The 15,931-nt window shown below is 44.7% G+C and overlaps 1 protein-coding gene across 3 annotated transcripts in view; it reads right to left on the bottom strand.

Annotated features, from left to right (window-relative positions):
• The window catches only part of PTCHD1 (patched domain containing 1), a 353,376-nt gene that overhangs the window by 171,122 nt on the left and 166,323 nt on the right, over window positions 1–15,931 (bottom strand). For all 3 annotated transcript variants that reach the window (XM_073667507.1, XM_073667508.1, XM_073667506.1), the window contains exon 3: window positions 6,067–6,727. In XM_073667507.1, the coding sequence (XP_073523608.1) occupies window positions 6,067–6,727 (661 nt within the window). The remainder of the gene's footprint in view (window positions 1–6,066; window positions 6,728–15,931) is intronic.

Raw genomic sequence — 15,931 nt, 5'->3', positions numbered from 1 at the left:
AACTAAGATGGTGCCCACCTTTTATACTCCCTTCTCAATGCACCCAGGAAGTGCTTCCTCCCTGCTCCTGCACTACAGGGTTCCCCTTCCTGAGTGTTCCCTCCCCCCACTCCAGCCAGGGACAGGGACTGTCGTGCCCATCTCAGAGGCATATTGGTCGCCCTGCCCCACGGCAATGTGGTGTAATGCATGCAGGTATCGGGTCCTGATCCACACTCCATCCTTACCTGAGAGTGAGATATCACACCTCTGGGTGAGGTGCAATACCTCTGTAGCAACCGAGCCCTCAGGGTGCTACAGTTCCATTTATCTTCAGCCTAGGTGACGTATTGTGATACAGGGCCGTGATTTTGGCTATAAAAGGGTCCCCTAGACCCCTACCCCAAGCTTTTTAAGAGAATCATATATGGCGTGCCAGGAGACTCTATGGAATGCTTTCTCAGCATCCAACGAGAGTATCTAATTACAAATTTTTAACTGCATCTAGCCCAGGAAATACTTTGTGCCTAGAAGCAGTGTCTGCTAGTCAGCGGATTATCCCGGCTGTTAAGCAAGCTACACCACCTGTAGTTTAGACACTTAATTTTTTCAAAGGAAATGCTTCGGGACCATGGGATACTCAGTGAAGAGCATCAGGAGGCACCCCAAGGCATAGGGGCTGGGACTGGCAGTAGGATGCCTTGCAGTGGACAGCCGAGCTCGATCCTTATAAAAGCTTTTTAACTGCAGCAGCTTTAGTGGACGCTACTGGAGCTGGAATTACGTGGCTGCTGGCATGAGACTTGCCCTCCAATAGATCCTTGTAAATGGATTTAAAGTGTATTCATTCAAATTAGAGAGACAATTTAAATTAAAAAGCTTAGAGCTGCCTCCACCACAGGGGGGCTCGCTCGACCCACCAGCGGACAGGCACCAGTATTGGGAGAGGGGGGCTGGCCGTCAGGGTTCACCGCGGCTCTGGCACAAACCCGGCGACACAGAGGTGGCACGGGCAGGAGCGGACTGGCCGTGTCGGCTTCTCACTTTTTGGATTTTAGAAGGGCATGACATGCCTATATCTGTGTCTCACCCTCCTTTTACTCCTCCACCTCTTTTCTTTTCGCATGGCTATATGTACTTGTCATTTTTCCATGTGTTAGTTTTGTCTTCTGAGCAGTTTGTCAGCTTTTGGACAGGTGTTTTCTATGTGTTTCTATGTGTTTTTGTTTGCCTGCCATTGGTTTTAACGGTGTTCGAAGGTGTTCGACGAACAGTTCGGCGAACTCACGGGTGTTCGACGAACCGAACCGAACTCGAACACTACGGGGGTGGCTCAACACTAGTCAAAGGGTATAACTTCAAAATTCACCAGCCAAGAGATATGGCAGCCAAGTAGATACTAAGTAGCACACAAGCAGCAACACTCCTAGGCAGCAGACATTTATTTTATATAACTAAATTCTTCATGTAAAAATATTATTTCTGTAATTTCTGAATGTAGATCTTGAACTTTGAAAAAAAAAGTCTGGCACCACACACTTCCATATTAGGAGGTGAGTGGGGCTGATAATATCATACATACAAATATGGTCATGTACAAGCAGCAGATATCATTCATCTGTCCTATTAATTAGAATAGGACAAACATGATTCCTGTTATTCACAAATGCATGCCGATAGCTATACGTAAGCATGGCATTAACATTCCTGGTCAACTCCTGAAAGTGATTACCCCAATTTAATCTTCAGCTTTAAGCAAGTTCCCTTCCTTAGCTTAAGTGACACAGAGCTAAAGAAGGCTGACTAAGTTTAAAGAGAATCTGTCAACAGGATTTCATCCCCCAACTATTTACCGGTATATGCGCATGAAGCTCTTTCAAAGACAAGGCCAGTGATACCTTTACATGGCCAGTCCATTCCCCCATAACTGAGAAACCAGGGTTTGAATTGATTAACAAATGAGGCTGATGAACTACGGTATTAGAGATCTGACGCCTCTGTCACTCCATCTCTATTCCCAAAACCAGCGCCACCTCCTCCTGCTTGCCTGATAGTCTCTGTGCCATGTGACTTCAGGCAAAGGACTCCTCAGTAGTGATGAGCGAGCATGCTCGTTTAACCCTTTCGCCAAGCATGCTCGGGTGCTTACCGAGTAGCTTCGTCGTGCTCGTATATTATGTTCCAGTCCCTGCGTCTGCATGATTTACATGCAAAGGTTTGTGCACACATGCAAAGGTTTGTGCACCGTTGGACACATGCAAAGGTTTGTGCACCGTTGGAGATTTGTGTGCTCAGATAACTTTGACCAAGGTTCCAGACCTTAATTAGTCTGTTAGTGTTTTGGCTTCTTCACTATCATCGGAAAGGCTAGGTGATGCAAATTTCCAAGCTTTATAAAACCCAGCCTCCTCTAACCTTGTCCAAAAAACAGCAACAATGGGTTCTTCTAAGCAGCTGCCTAGTACTCTGAAAATTAAATCGGTGGAGGCCCAGAAAGCAGAAGGCTATAAGAAGATAGCAAAGCATTTTCAAGTTGCCCTTTCCTCAGTTTGAAATGTAATTAAGAAATGGCAGTTAACAGAAAGAGTGGAGGTCAAGATAAGGTATGGAAGACCAAGAAAATTTCAGTGAGAGCTGCTTGCAGTCTTGGTAGAGAGGCAAATCAGAACCCTTGACTGCAAAAGACCATCAGAAAGATTTAGCAGACTCTGGAGTTGTTCTGGAGTTGTTCATTGTTTTACTATGCACAGACACCTGCACAAACATGGCCTTCATGGAAGAGTCATCAGAAGAAAACCTCTCCTGCATCCTCACCATAAAATTCAGTGTCAGAAGTATGCAACAGAACATCTAAACTTGATGCATTTTGGAAACAAGTCTTGTGGGTGGACCTATGAGGTTAAAATAGTAATCTTTGGCTGCAATGATCAAAGGTAGGTGTGGAGAAAAAAGGGCACATCATTTCAGGAAAAGAACATCTCGCCAACTATTAAGCATGGGGTGGATCAGTCATGCTTTGGGGTTGTGTTGCAGCTAATGAGGGAACATTTCACAGGTAGAGGGAAAAATGGATTCCATGAAATATCAACAAATTCTTGATGCAAACTTAACACCATCTGTAAAACAGCTGAAGTTGTAAAGAGGATGGCTTCTACAAATAGATAATGAACCTAAACACCACAAAATTCACAGTAGACTACCGCAAAAGGCGCCAGCTGAAGGTTTTACAATGGCCTTCACAGTCCCGTGATCTGAACATCATTGAAATTCTGTGGCTAGACCTCAAAATAGCAGTGCATGCAAGGCGACCCAGGAATCTCACAGAACTGGAAGAATTTTCCAAGGAAGAATGGATGAAAATCCCTCAAACAAGAATTGAAAGACTCTTGGCTGGCTACAAAAAGCTTTTACAAGCTGTGATACTTTCAAAAGGTACTACTACTAGGTACTAATCATACAGGGTGCCCAAACTTTAACATCTGACAAATTTTCTTTTCGTAATTTTTAAAATGTAAAAGAAGAATATATATATACACTGCTCAAAAAAATAAAGGGAACCCTTAAACAGAATATAACTCCAAGTAAATCAAACTTCTGTGAAATCAAACTGTCCACTTAGGAAGCAACACTGATTGACAATCAATTTCACATGCTGTTGTGCAAATGGAATAGACAATAGCTGGAAATTATTGGCAATTATCAAGACACTCTCAATAAAGGAGTGGTTCCGCAGGTGGGGACCACAGACCACATCTCAGTACCAATGCTTTCTGGCTGATCTTTTTGTCACTTTTGAATGTTGGTTGTGCTTTCACACTCGTGGTAGCATTAGACGGACTCTACAACCCACAGATGTTGCTCAGGTAGTGCAGCTCATCCAAGATGGCACATCAATGCGAGCTGTCGCAAGAAGGTTTGCTGTGTCTGTCAGGGTAGTGTCCAGAGGCTGGAGGCGCTACCAGGAGACAGGCCAGAACACCAGGAGACATGGAGGGGGCCGTAGGAGGGCAACAACCCATCAGCAGGACCACACCTCCGCCTTTGTGCAAGGAGGAACAGGAGTAGCACTGCCAGAGCCCTGCAAAATGACCTCCAGCAGGCCACAAATGTGCATGTGTCTGCACAAACGGTTAGAAACCGACTCCATGAGGGTCGTATGAGGGCCCGATGTCCACGGATGGGGGTTGTGCTCACAGCCCAACACCATGCAGAACGCTTGGCATTTGCCACAGAACACCAGGATTGGCAAAGTCACCACTGGCGCCCTGTACTCTTCACAGATGAAAGCAGGATCACACTGAACACATGTGACAGACGTGACAGAGTCTGGAGACGTCGTGGAGAGCAATCTGCTTCCTGCAACATCCTTCAGCATGAGAGGTTTGGCAGTGGGTCATTAATGGTGTTGGGTGGCATTTCTTTGGAGGTCAGCACAGCCCTCCATGTGCTCGCCAGAGGTAGCCTGACTGCTATTAGGTACTGAGATGAGATCTTCAGACCCCTTGTGAGACCATATGCTGGTGCGGTTGGCCCTGGGTTCCTCCTAATGCAGGACAATGCCAGACCTCATGTGGCTGGAGTGTGTCAGCAGTTCCTGCAAGATGAAGGCATTGAAGCTATAGACTGGCCCGCCCGTTCCCCAGACCTGAATACGATTGAGCACATCTGGGACATCATGTCTCGCTCCATCCACCAACGTCACGTTGCACCACAGACTGTCCAGGAGTTGGCGGATGCTTTAGTTCAGGTCTGGGAGGAGATACCACAGGAGACCATCCGCAACCTCATCAGGAGCATACTCAGGCATTGTAGGGAGGTCATACAAGCACGTGGAGGCCACACACAATACTGAGCCTCATTTTGACTTGTTTTAAGGACATTACATCAAAGTTGGATCAGCCTGTAGTGTGTTTTTCCACTTTAATTTTGGGGGTGACTCCAAATCCAGGCCTCCATTGGTTAATAAATTTGATTTCCATTGATGATTTTTGAGTGATTTTGTTGTCAGCACATTCAACTTTGTACAGAACAAAGTATTCAATGAGAATATTTCATTCATTCAGATCTAGGATGTGTTATTTGAGTGCTCCCTTTAATTTTTTGAGCAGGGTATATATATTGCTTAAAATACAAAGGAAATGTGTCATCTTTAACTTTAGACCTTTTAGAGTTCATCTAATCTTCAACTTGCTTAACAGTTCAGAATAACAGAAATTTTGACCAGGGGTGCCCAAACTTTTACCTACCACTTTATTTGTTCAAAAGCAGAGGTAGAGCATTTGTGACCATGTCACAACATTCAAAACATGACATGCATAAAGCGTTTACAATTTAAGCATTTGCTGTTACTCAAATGAATTACTTACAGAAAGTGCAGAAAAATATCAACTGATCACTACTTTCCCACCTGCTTAGCTCCTCCTGCTCTATAACATGCCACTTCTTAAAGGAGCACTCTTATCCATGTTTTTACCCTCTTAATATATTGCTTATTTTTCCCTTTTAAGTAGTTAATACTTCTCTTTTCCATTAGGTCTATGACATCACGTGATTAAAAACAGATTTGCTAAATCCTTCTAAGCTCTGTGTAGAAACCAGAAGTCTCTTTTCCCTGCATGCGTCATCATTAGAACTACAATTCTACATCACAGCAAGGTCCTTGGCAAAGGGTGGAGTTGAGCAGCTGGGTCATGAGTTGAAGAGGAGGTGGAGCTGGGCTGCCAAGGACTTATAATAATGTAGAATTGTAGTTCTAATGATGACCCATGCAGGCAAAAGAGACTTCCTGTTTCTATATACAGCTTGAAAATATTCAGCTAGACTGTTTTATTCACGTGAGGTCACAGACCTAATGGAAAAAAAGAAGAATTAACCATTATAAAATATGCTGAATGAGGTATATTAAGAGGATAACAACTTTCATGGGAGTGTTTCTTTAATCAAGCAGTAAACTGAATTGAAAAGTTGAGTTGAAGCAAATGTGGAACACTTTACTATATTCTGAACTTTTTCAAACTCATACATATCCAGCTATTAACCATACTCTTGACATGAATTTCTGAGCAATGTTAAAGAAAAAAAGTTTACCTAGCATGATGAATGGAATTCCTAGGAAGGTTGAATTATATTTTCCTCCTGTCAAATTGATGATCCCTGCAGCAGTGAGAGTGGAAAGAGTGACTGTCACAAGTCCGAGTAGACCAAGCCAAGGTTTACTTCGAACACAGTCCTGCATGGAACAGCACAAGATGGCCAATGAAACAACTAAGATAAGGCTTGTGATCAGGTAACGTTCTGCAACCCTGCTGGTTTTCTGAAAATCTTCTCCTAGAGATGAAGACGTGAAAGGGTACATTTTGACCTCTCTATTTAACCTTTGAAAGCTTTCTACAGTCTCGCAGAAAATAGATTCCCACTTTTCAGCCACCATTTCATTGATAGAGTTGATTGCCTGCAGATAATACGTGAGCTGAATGGCCTCTGCTGACTTAACTCGATCTTTGCTGTGAACGGTGACACCTCCCAACTGATGCCCATTGTAAACTTCTCTGCCATCCTTTAACTGTGTGATGGGATAGGTAATGATAAAATTTGTTCGATTTGAAGAGCGAGCTGCTTTCAGTTCTTCCAAAATGTGTATTATATCATCCACTATGCAGGTTTTCTCATTGCTCAACATGCAAATGTGAGCAAATGTATAATTGAACCCTGGTCGGTAGACTTGAATCCTTTTCACTGTAGAGTGAAACTGTAAAAGAGAGAAAAAAGTAAATGATTAATGTGTAATGTCTTGTCCCTTGCTGTAAAGTCTAGAGGATCCATCTAGTCCACATAACAAGAAATCTATAGCTAAGTAATCTACATTTATATAGACATACGGCTTGAAAGCTTAACAACCATAACTAACACTACTGAATACAAAAGCCATTTTGTAATAAACACAATTACAAGTACTAAAGTAGATTCTTAAGATTAGTAATTAATTTTGGGACCTAACCTGGTTACCTGATTGGGATTGGGAATTACTATGTCCCAATTTGCATCTTTGGCATCTTCATTGGCATTTTCCACTTTGCAATTCAGTTTGGAGGAAATGCAAAAAAAATGCCTAGAAGCCACTTTGGTGAGCCATTTAGGGCTGGCAAATGTTAAAAAAAAAAATATGTAACTCACCTCACCACTCACCACTTCAGCCATACCACTTCACCCTACCTGCCTTCTGGTCTTTCCACCATAATGCACCACATCTCCTGCTTCTTCACTATAGGCCAGGACCCCTGGATACGACCAGGCTTTAATGGTCACTGCACATTGTAAAGTTGTGATGTTGTAACATCACTACATGCGCCACAACTTAAAAATGCGCAGTTATGGGGCCAGAAGTTCGGATCTATAGTGAAGAGGCCGGAGATGTGGACAGCGAGCCATGGGGTGTTGGGAGCAGTGAGCAGTAAGGTATTATTTATTATTTTACACTTATTATGTTCTGTGGTCTAGAGAGAACATAGAGCATAATAAGAATGATTCAATCCACTGCAAATCAAAGTTCCGGGGAAAATAGGGCAAATCTGACAAATTAGAATGCCAAATGATACGCCCCTCACTAGTAAGGACTAATATGTTACTATGTATGTAATGCCACAATGACATGTTTTAATATATTAATATACAGATTTTTAGAATATGAAGCTAAAACATTGTCACACCAATGTTTTGCTATATATATATATATATATATATATATATATATATATATATATATATATATATATATATACAGTATATCACCAGCTAATATCTGGTAAAATTACAGTTAGGCACAATAGCAATACAGATTTAAATTAATGGTGCCCGAAAATGAATACCAAATACTCTACATCTTTGTAAAGGAATGATAGAAGGCACTCACCACAAAGTAAAATCCATTTTTTTTAATTGTGGTAAACATCAAAATATATCAAATACTGACCTTAAGTTGGAATTTTTCAGTCTAAGAAAGTATGAGGGCCTAATTTTCTAATGCACAGCTCCAAATCTCCTATGCAGCTATAGAGTATATTATGGTGATAAAATTCTGATTTATAAAAATCACCACTGAAGGGAGCCTTAGAACCTAATCCATAAAACCCCAGACAATTTAAGCCTTATTATAAGACATGCGTGAAAGAGGTTTACTGAAAACAATTTTTTTATCCCACTTTTTTAATATTTTTTTTCTAAACAGTACAGATGAGTGCAGGTTGCATATTGAAAATGGTTCTTTTCCTAGTCTAGCTCATTCGAGTGAAATTCAATTCTACTCAAATTTGACAAAAATCTGCATTCTTGAGAATAAGGATTTCTTGTAATTCACTTCATGTGAATTCAGCAAAATGGCAACCAGCTGTGGCTGCCATCTTGCTGAGCAGTAGAAGGCAAGTCAAAATATAAAAAAATAAATAAATAATAATTTACTGACTTCACTGCTCAACTCTTTGGCCCCCCTCCTTTTCACTGCCAACTATCCAGTTCTCTGCGCCTCTGTCATGTTGCATTGTCGTATCTCCGGCCCTATGTCCACTCCAGCCTGGGGCTTCCGGCCGATAACAGGCTGCAGAGTTCACTGCACATGCTTTGGGACCTATTCATGACCGACAGCCATGGCCTAGAGTGAATAACAAGCCGGGGATTCAACGAGATGAAGGCAGGAAGCAGTGGGGATGGTTGGAGAGGTCAGCTGTGGGATAAGTATCACTTTTTAATTTTTAACCTTTTGACAGCCTCTTATCTACCTCTGGCCACCCCTTCTCCTCCCTGCCAGCTGTCCGGTCTTCTGTTCCTCCATCGCATTGCATTCCTGTCTCAATATTCATTCTAGACCAGGTGTTCCAGGTACAAACAGGCCCTGGGGTTCACTATGCATGTACTGAGGCTTACTCGCAGCTGGAAGTTCAGGCTTAGCGTGAACACTGGGCTGCTAATTCTGGCTGCAGGCCCCAGAGGTCACTGTGCATGCGCAGTTAACTCCAGGACCAACTCACGACTGGAATCCCTGCCCTAGATTCCTAGATAGGGCTGGAGATGCAACACAACTGACATATGATGGACCAGACAGGGGTCAGGAAGCAACAGGAGCGGCCGAAGAGGCTAGGTGAGTATAAGTATTTTTTTTATTTTTTATATCTTATGTTTATTATGCTCTGAAGTCTGGAGAGACCCAGTGCATAATAAGGGATATTAAATTCAAGAAGAATAACTTCTTTGCAAGTCAAATTTCCCAGTAAAATATGCGCAAATTTGAATTTTGCCTGATCCTCTCATCTCTATCCGGCATTTGGCATGAGCTGTTTCTACCTCCAACAGCGACTGGATATAAGCCAGCTGCTAGCAGAGCTCCAAACACTGTGTAGTGGCTATTCTCAAGTACTGCAGCTTGGCTGTTATTGAATTGTAGAGGAACTGAGCTGCAAGACCCGAAAACAGCTACATCTGGCCACCATGGGAGCTGCAAACAACTGATTGGAGGGGATTCCAGATGTCAGACCCACTCTGTTATAGTATTGATTAATTATCCTAGAGTTAGACCACCAATATGAAAGTAAGGGAAAAGCTGCTTTACAAACTACATTATATTATACAATACATTATTAGTGTTGAGCGAACATGCTCGACACTGCTCGGTACTCGCCCGGGCATCACGCTACTCGGGATGTTCGGTGAGCACCGAGCATTTCTGGGTTACTCGGGCGGGAGCTCGGGTCTCCGCCCTGCATGTTTGGCGCTCTTTACAGAGCCAATGAACATTCAGGGATTGCCAACCAGTCACTGTAATGCCGCAGCCATGTTGGTTGTGGGCATTACAGTGATTGGCTGGCCGCACAGCGTCACCTCGAGTATTTAAAACCGGGCGCCGCCATCTTGGACACAGTCGCTCCGGATTAGACAGTGTAGTGACAGCACTGCTGATTTAGGGAGAGATATAAACTGCGAAATAGTTAGTGTAGGGTCTGTAAAGGCTGCCAGAACAAACAAACAGTCCTTTTCAGGACTAATATCCATCCCAGATATCAGGAAGGCAGGCTGTATAGGAGACACAGTGGTTATACCAGCAAACGCTGCATTACAGTCCTGTGTGCTCCTGTTGCGGAAATTGCTGGACTTAGCACCAGGTGTCGGGGGCCAGGAAAAATCCTTTTTTTTTCATCTAAATCCTCCTTTTTTTTTCCTCCTTCACACTGTACAAATACCCGTCTTATTAACCTTTTGGTGTGTCCCCCCCCCCAAAAAAAAAAGCATGTCTCTGATTTATCAGACACAAATATAACTGTTGAAAATAGTCTGGTGTATCTAAAAAAAAAACAGTTTGAGTGTGTCGCTCACTGTTCAGCCGCAAATATCTCTATTTAAAAAGTGTGGTATACCCCAGTAAACAATAACTGTGGTTTTGCCATCCCACGGTAAAAAATCTCTATTATTCAGGTTTTGGTATATTTTCCGTAAAGAAAAACAGTAGTGTCTCCTGACTGTTGTGACACAAAAATATATCTGTTGAAAATAGTCTTGTGTAGGCCCGACATCCCAGTGTGGTTTCACAGTTCCACGGGTCAAATCGCTGTACTATCCAGTTTTGGGCCTTTGGTATCTAAAAAAAAAGCAGTTTGAATGTGTCGCTCACTGTTCAGTCGCAAATATCTGTATTTAAAAAAGTGTGGTATACCCCAGTAAACAATAACTGTGGTTTTGCCATCCCACGGTAAAAAATCTCTATTATTCAGGTTTTGGTATATTTTCCGTAAAGAAAAACAGTAGTGTCTCCTGACTGTTGTGACACAAAAATATATCTGTTGAAAATAGTCTTGTGTAGGCCCGACATCCCAGTGTGGTTTCGCAGTTCCACGGGTCAAATCGCTGTACTATCCAGTTTTGGGCCTTTGGTATCTAAAAAAAAAGCAGTTTGAGTGTGTCGCTCACTGTTCAGCCACAAATATCTCTATTTAAAAAAGTGTGGTATACCCCAGTAAACAATAACTGTGGTTTTGCCATCCCACGGTAAAAAATCTCTATTATTCAGGTTTTGGTATATTTTCCGTAAAGAAAAACAGTAGTGTCTCCTGACTGTTGTGACACAAAAATATATCTGTTGAAAATAGTCTTGTGTAGGCCCGACATCCCAGTGTGGTTTCGCAGTTCCACGGGTCAAATCGCTGTACTATCCAGTTTTGGGCCTTTGGTATCTAAAAAAAAAGCAGTTTGAGTGTGTCGCTCACTGTTCAGCCGCAAATATCTCTATTTAAAAAAGTGTGGTATACCCCAGTAAACAATAACTGTGGTTTTGCCATCCCACGGTAAAAAATCTCTATTATTCAGGTTTTGGTATATTTTCCGTAAAGAAAAACAGTAGTGTCTCCTGACTGTTGTGACACAAAAATATATCTGTTGAAAATAGTCTTGTGTAGGCCCGACATCCCAGTGTGGTTTCACAGTTCCACGGGTCAAATCGCTGTACTATCCAGTTTTGGGCCTTTGGTATCTAAAAAAAAAGCAGTTTGAGTGTGTCACTCACTGTTCAGCCACAAATATCTCTATTTAAAAAAGGGTGGTATACCCTAGTAAACAATAACTGTGGTTTTGCCATCCCACGGTAAAAAATCTCTATTATTCAGGTTTTGGTATATTTTCCGTAAAGAAAAACAGTAGTGTCTCCTGACTGTTGTGACACAAAAATATATCTGTTGAAAATAGTCTTGTGTAGGCCCGACATCCCAGTGTGATTTCGCAGTTCCACGGGTCAAATCACTGTACTATCCAGTTTTGGGCCTTTGGTATCTAAAAAAAAAGCAGTTTGAGTGTGTCGCTCACTGTTCAGCCGCAAATATCTCTATTTAAAAAAGTGTGGTATACCCCAGTAAACAATAACTGTGGTTTTCCTCTTCCACAGTTCTAATCTACTCTTTAATACCGTTTTTCCATTGATAGTGCAAGTGTAAGCTATTTTACTTCATTTACAATGGGCAAGGTGCGTGGCAAGGGACGTGGAAGTGGACGTTCTGGTGATGGTTCGTGCAGAGGATGGGGCCGTGGCCAAGGTGAAAATGTGCCACAACCAACAGCCACATCTTCTCGCTCCCACTTCTTGACCGAATTACTAGGGAAGCACAGAACAACACCAGTATTGAGAACTGATCAGTGTGAACAGGTTATTAATTGGATAGCAGACAATACTTCCAGTTACCTGAGCACCACCACCTCCGGTCTGTCTTCCACACGGTCAACTCTTAGTAGCCGTGAGTCTCGACCGCATACTCCTCCTCACCCTGATGCTCCTTCCTCCCACCATGCCGAGTGTCGTCAGACAGCAAGTGATCCCACACTTGGACACTCTGAAGAGCTGTTCACTGGTCCATTTCCATATTTGGGCCCCTCGCCTGATACACTTGAAGTGGTGGAAGAGGAGATCCCATGTTGCAATGCCCAAATATTTGAACAGCCACGGCCACAGGAAGTCGACGTTGGCAATCTGTCACAAGAGGTGGACGATGACGAGACACAATTGCCAGGAAGTGAGGAGGAGGATCGTGGTGCGCAAGTGGAAGAGGAGGAGGTGGTGGATGATCTAGTATCTGACCCAGCGTGGAAGGAGGACATGCTGAGTGAGGCCAGCAGCACAAAGGGGGAGGGAGGCAGAGTACCCCAACAGGCAGGAAGAAGCAGTGTGGTGGCTGCAGACAGAAGGCAGGCAACCGTTCCCCGTAACAGCAACACGAGGGACGTTGCCAGTACAAGCGGTAGGTCTTCCAGAGTCTGGAATTATTTTAAAGACTCTGCTGATAACCCCAAAAAGGCCATATGTTCCACCTGCCATGCCAGCATCAGCAGGGGTGACAAAACTACCAGCCTGACCACCACCAGCATGATCAGGCACATGGCAGCAAAGCACCCGACTTTGTGGGGCGAAACCCAGGGTCCACGACCAGTGTCAGCGGGTGTCACCACTGCTTCTTCCACTGTTGTGCGTGAAAGGCAATCCCCTGTCCATACTGCATGTAAAGATGCCCCTCCTCTCAGTCTTCACTTGTTATGGCAGTTTCTCAAGAAACAGCATCAACGTCCACGTCCACGTCCCACCGCAGCGTTCAATTGTCCATATCCCAGACCTTTGAACGAAAGTGGAAATTCGCAGCTAACGCCCCACAGGCCACAGTCCTAAATTCGCACATTTCACGACTGCTTGCGTTGGAAATGCTGCCTTTTAGGCTGGTGGAGACGGAATCCTTTCGCAATCTTATGGCGGTGGCCGTCCCTCGGTACTCGGTCCCCAGCCGACACTATTTTGGCCGGTGTGCCATCCCCGCACTACACAAGCACGTGTCCCAAAGCATCTGCCGTGCCCTCAACAACGCAGTTACTGGGAGAGTTCACCTGACAACGGACACGTGGACAAGTGCTTGTGGCCAGGGACGGTACATCTCTCTGACGGCACACTGGGTAAACATAGTGGAAGCCGGGACCCAGTCGGACCTTGGGACAGAACACATCCTCCCCACACCGAGGATTGCGGGCCCTATGTCAGTCAGAGTTGCCCCCATAGAGTACAGCTCCAGCGCATCCTCCTCCTCCTCCTCATGTTCAGCCTCCATCTCAGATATCACCACATCAGTTACAAGCTGGAAGCATTGCAGTACTGCCTCCGCCAAGCGGCAACAGGCTGTGCTGAAACTCATAAGCTTAGGTGATAAACCTCACACTGCTTGTGAGTTGTGGACAGCTGTGAAAGAGCAGGCAGTTCTGTGGCTGAGACCGCTGAACCTACATCCCGGCATGGTCGTGTGTGACAATGTCCGTAACCTGGTGGCGGCTCTGAGGCGAGGTGAGATCACACACGTACCATGCCTGGCTCATGTGCTTAACCTCGTGGTTCAGCGGTTTCTTAAATTGTACCTCAAGTTGCCCCGATCTGCTCGTGAAAGTTCCCTTGCCTGTCAGCTCATTTTCGCAAGTCGGCTACAGCTTCCGCTACCCTTGCTGTGTTGCAGCAGCGTTTGCAGCTTCCGGCACACCGACTGGTGTGTGATGTCCCCACACGTTGGAACTCTACCCTCTACATGTTACAAAGGATTTGTGAGCAGAAGAGAGCAGTTGTGGAGTACCAGCTGCAACAAGGCCGTCGATATTCAGGTCAGACTCCACACATAAGACCTCAGGAATGGACTTGGATGTCTGACATTTTTACCATCCTGACAAACTTTGAGGAGGCCACCAAGATGGTGAGAGGCGATGATGCCATCATTAGTGTCAGCATCCCACTTGTCTGTCTTTTGCAACGCTCTCTGCAGAGAATTAAAGAGGAGGCATTGCAGCCAGAGTATGATGAGATGGATCAAGAAGCCGTAGCGGTCGATTACACACAGCCCAGCCTCATCTCATCCCAACGTGCATTGGGGGACAATGAAGGAGAGGAGGAGGAGGAAGAACAGAAGCTGCTATCATGCGTTGTAGACGGTAACACCTGTACAAGTTTCATACCGTCGGTTCAGCGTGGGTGGCCTGAGGACAGGGGGGAGGAGGAAGAGGAGGAGGAGGAGAGCATGGTCAGTCGTCATCTTGGTGAGGACATGGAAATCTTGCCCGTTACCAGTCTGGCACGCATGGCTTACTTTATGTTACGCTGCCTTAACCGTGACCCTCGCGTTGTCAAAATGTTGGGTGACAGTCATGACTGGTTGGTGACACTTGTAGACCCCCGCTACAAGGAGAACTTTCACTCTCTTATTCCTGAGGTGGAGAGGTCTACAAAAATGGGGCAGTACCAGAAGGTCCTTGCTGCAGAACTCTTAAAAAAATTCCCATCTGAACACGCTAGCGGCAGAGGTCACAGTTCGTTGCCCAACCAAGGCGTACAGGCGATAGAGATGCAACTCCAATCCAGCAGAGGCAGGGGAACACTGTCAACGTTCTTGGACAGTTTTCTGACACCCGCCCAGCTTACAGGCCCTGAGGCGCGGGGTACTCTCACAAGGAGTGGAAAGTTTCAAAAGATGGTGAGGGAGTACCTTGCCGACCGTACCAGCATCCTCCGTGATTCCTCTGTGCCTTTTAATTATTGGGTATCCAAGCTGGACACTTGGAATGAACTTGCTCTGTACGCCTTGGAGGTCCTGGCCTGCCCTGCCGCTAGCGTGTTATCGGAGCGTGTTTTTAGTGCCGCTGGGGGAATTATAACTGATAAGCTCACTCGCCTGTCAACTGACAATCTTGACAAGCTTACCCTTATCAAAATGAACAAGGGCTGGATTGGGCCAGACTTCTCATCACCACCAAATGACAGCAGAGTAACATAAAGTCAAATCCACTGTGTTATTTCGGGAGGTGTATTCACATGCACCGCTTCACACCCACACATGGGTATACGCTTCAGGGGAACACTGTCAACGTTCTTGAACAGTTTTCTGACACCCGCCCAGCTTACAGGCCCTGAGGCGCGGGGTACTCTCACAAGGAGTGGAAAGTTTCAAAAGATGGTGAGGGAGTACCTTGCCGACCGTACCAGCGTCCTCCGTGATTCCTCTGTGCCTTTTAATTATTGGGTATCCAAGCTGGACACTTGGAATGAACTTGCTCTGTACGCCTTGGAGGTCCTGGCCTGCCCTGCCGCTAGCGTGTTATCGGAGCGTGTTTTTAGTGCCGCTGGGGGAATTATAACTGATAAGCTCACTCGCCTGTCAACTGACAATCCTGACAAGCTTACCCTTATCAAAATGAACAAGGGCTGGATTGGGCCAGACTTCTCATCACCACCAAATGACAGCAGAGTAACATAAAGTCAAATCCACTGTGTTATTTCGGGAGGTGTATTCACATGCACCGCTTCACACCCACACATGGGTATACGCTTCCTCGTTTCGGCTGTTTTATCTTCTTCTCCTTATCCTCAGCCTCCACCACCACTATACCACCAGGGTGCCAGCATTGCAAG

Source organism: Phyllobates terribilis, unplaced genomic scaffold, assembly GCF_046119375.1.
Source record: "Phyllobates terribilis strain yellow unplaced genomic scaffold, ASM4611937v1 Scaffold_2__4_contigs__length_985480577, whole genome shotgun sequence".
Classification (NCBI taxonomy): domain Eukaryota; kingdom Metazoa; phylum Chordata; class Amphibia; order Anura; family Dendrobatidae; genus Phyllobates; species Phyllobates terribilis.
This window is presented reverse-complemented; position numbering and strand designations above follow the sequence as displayed.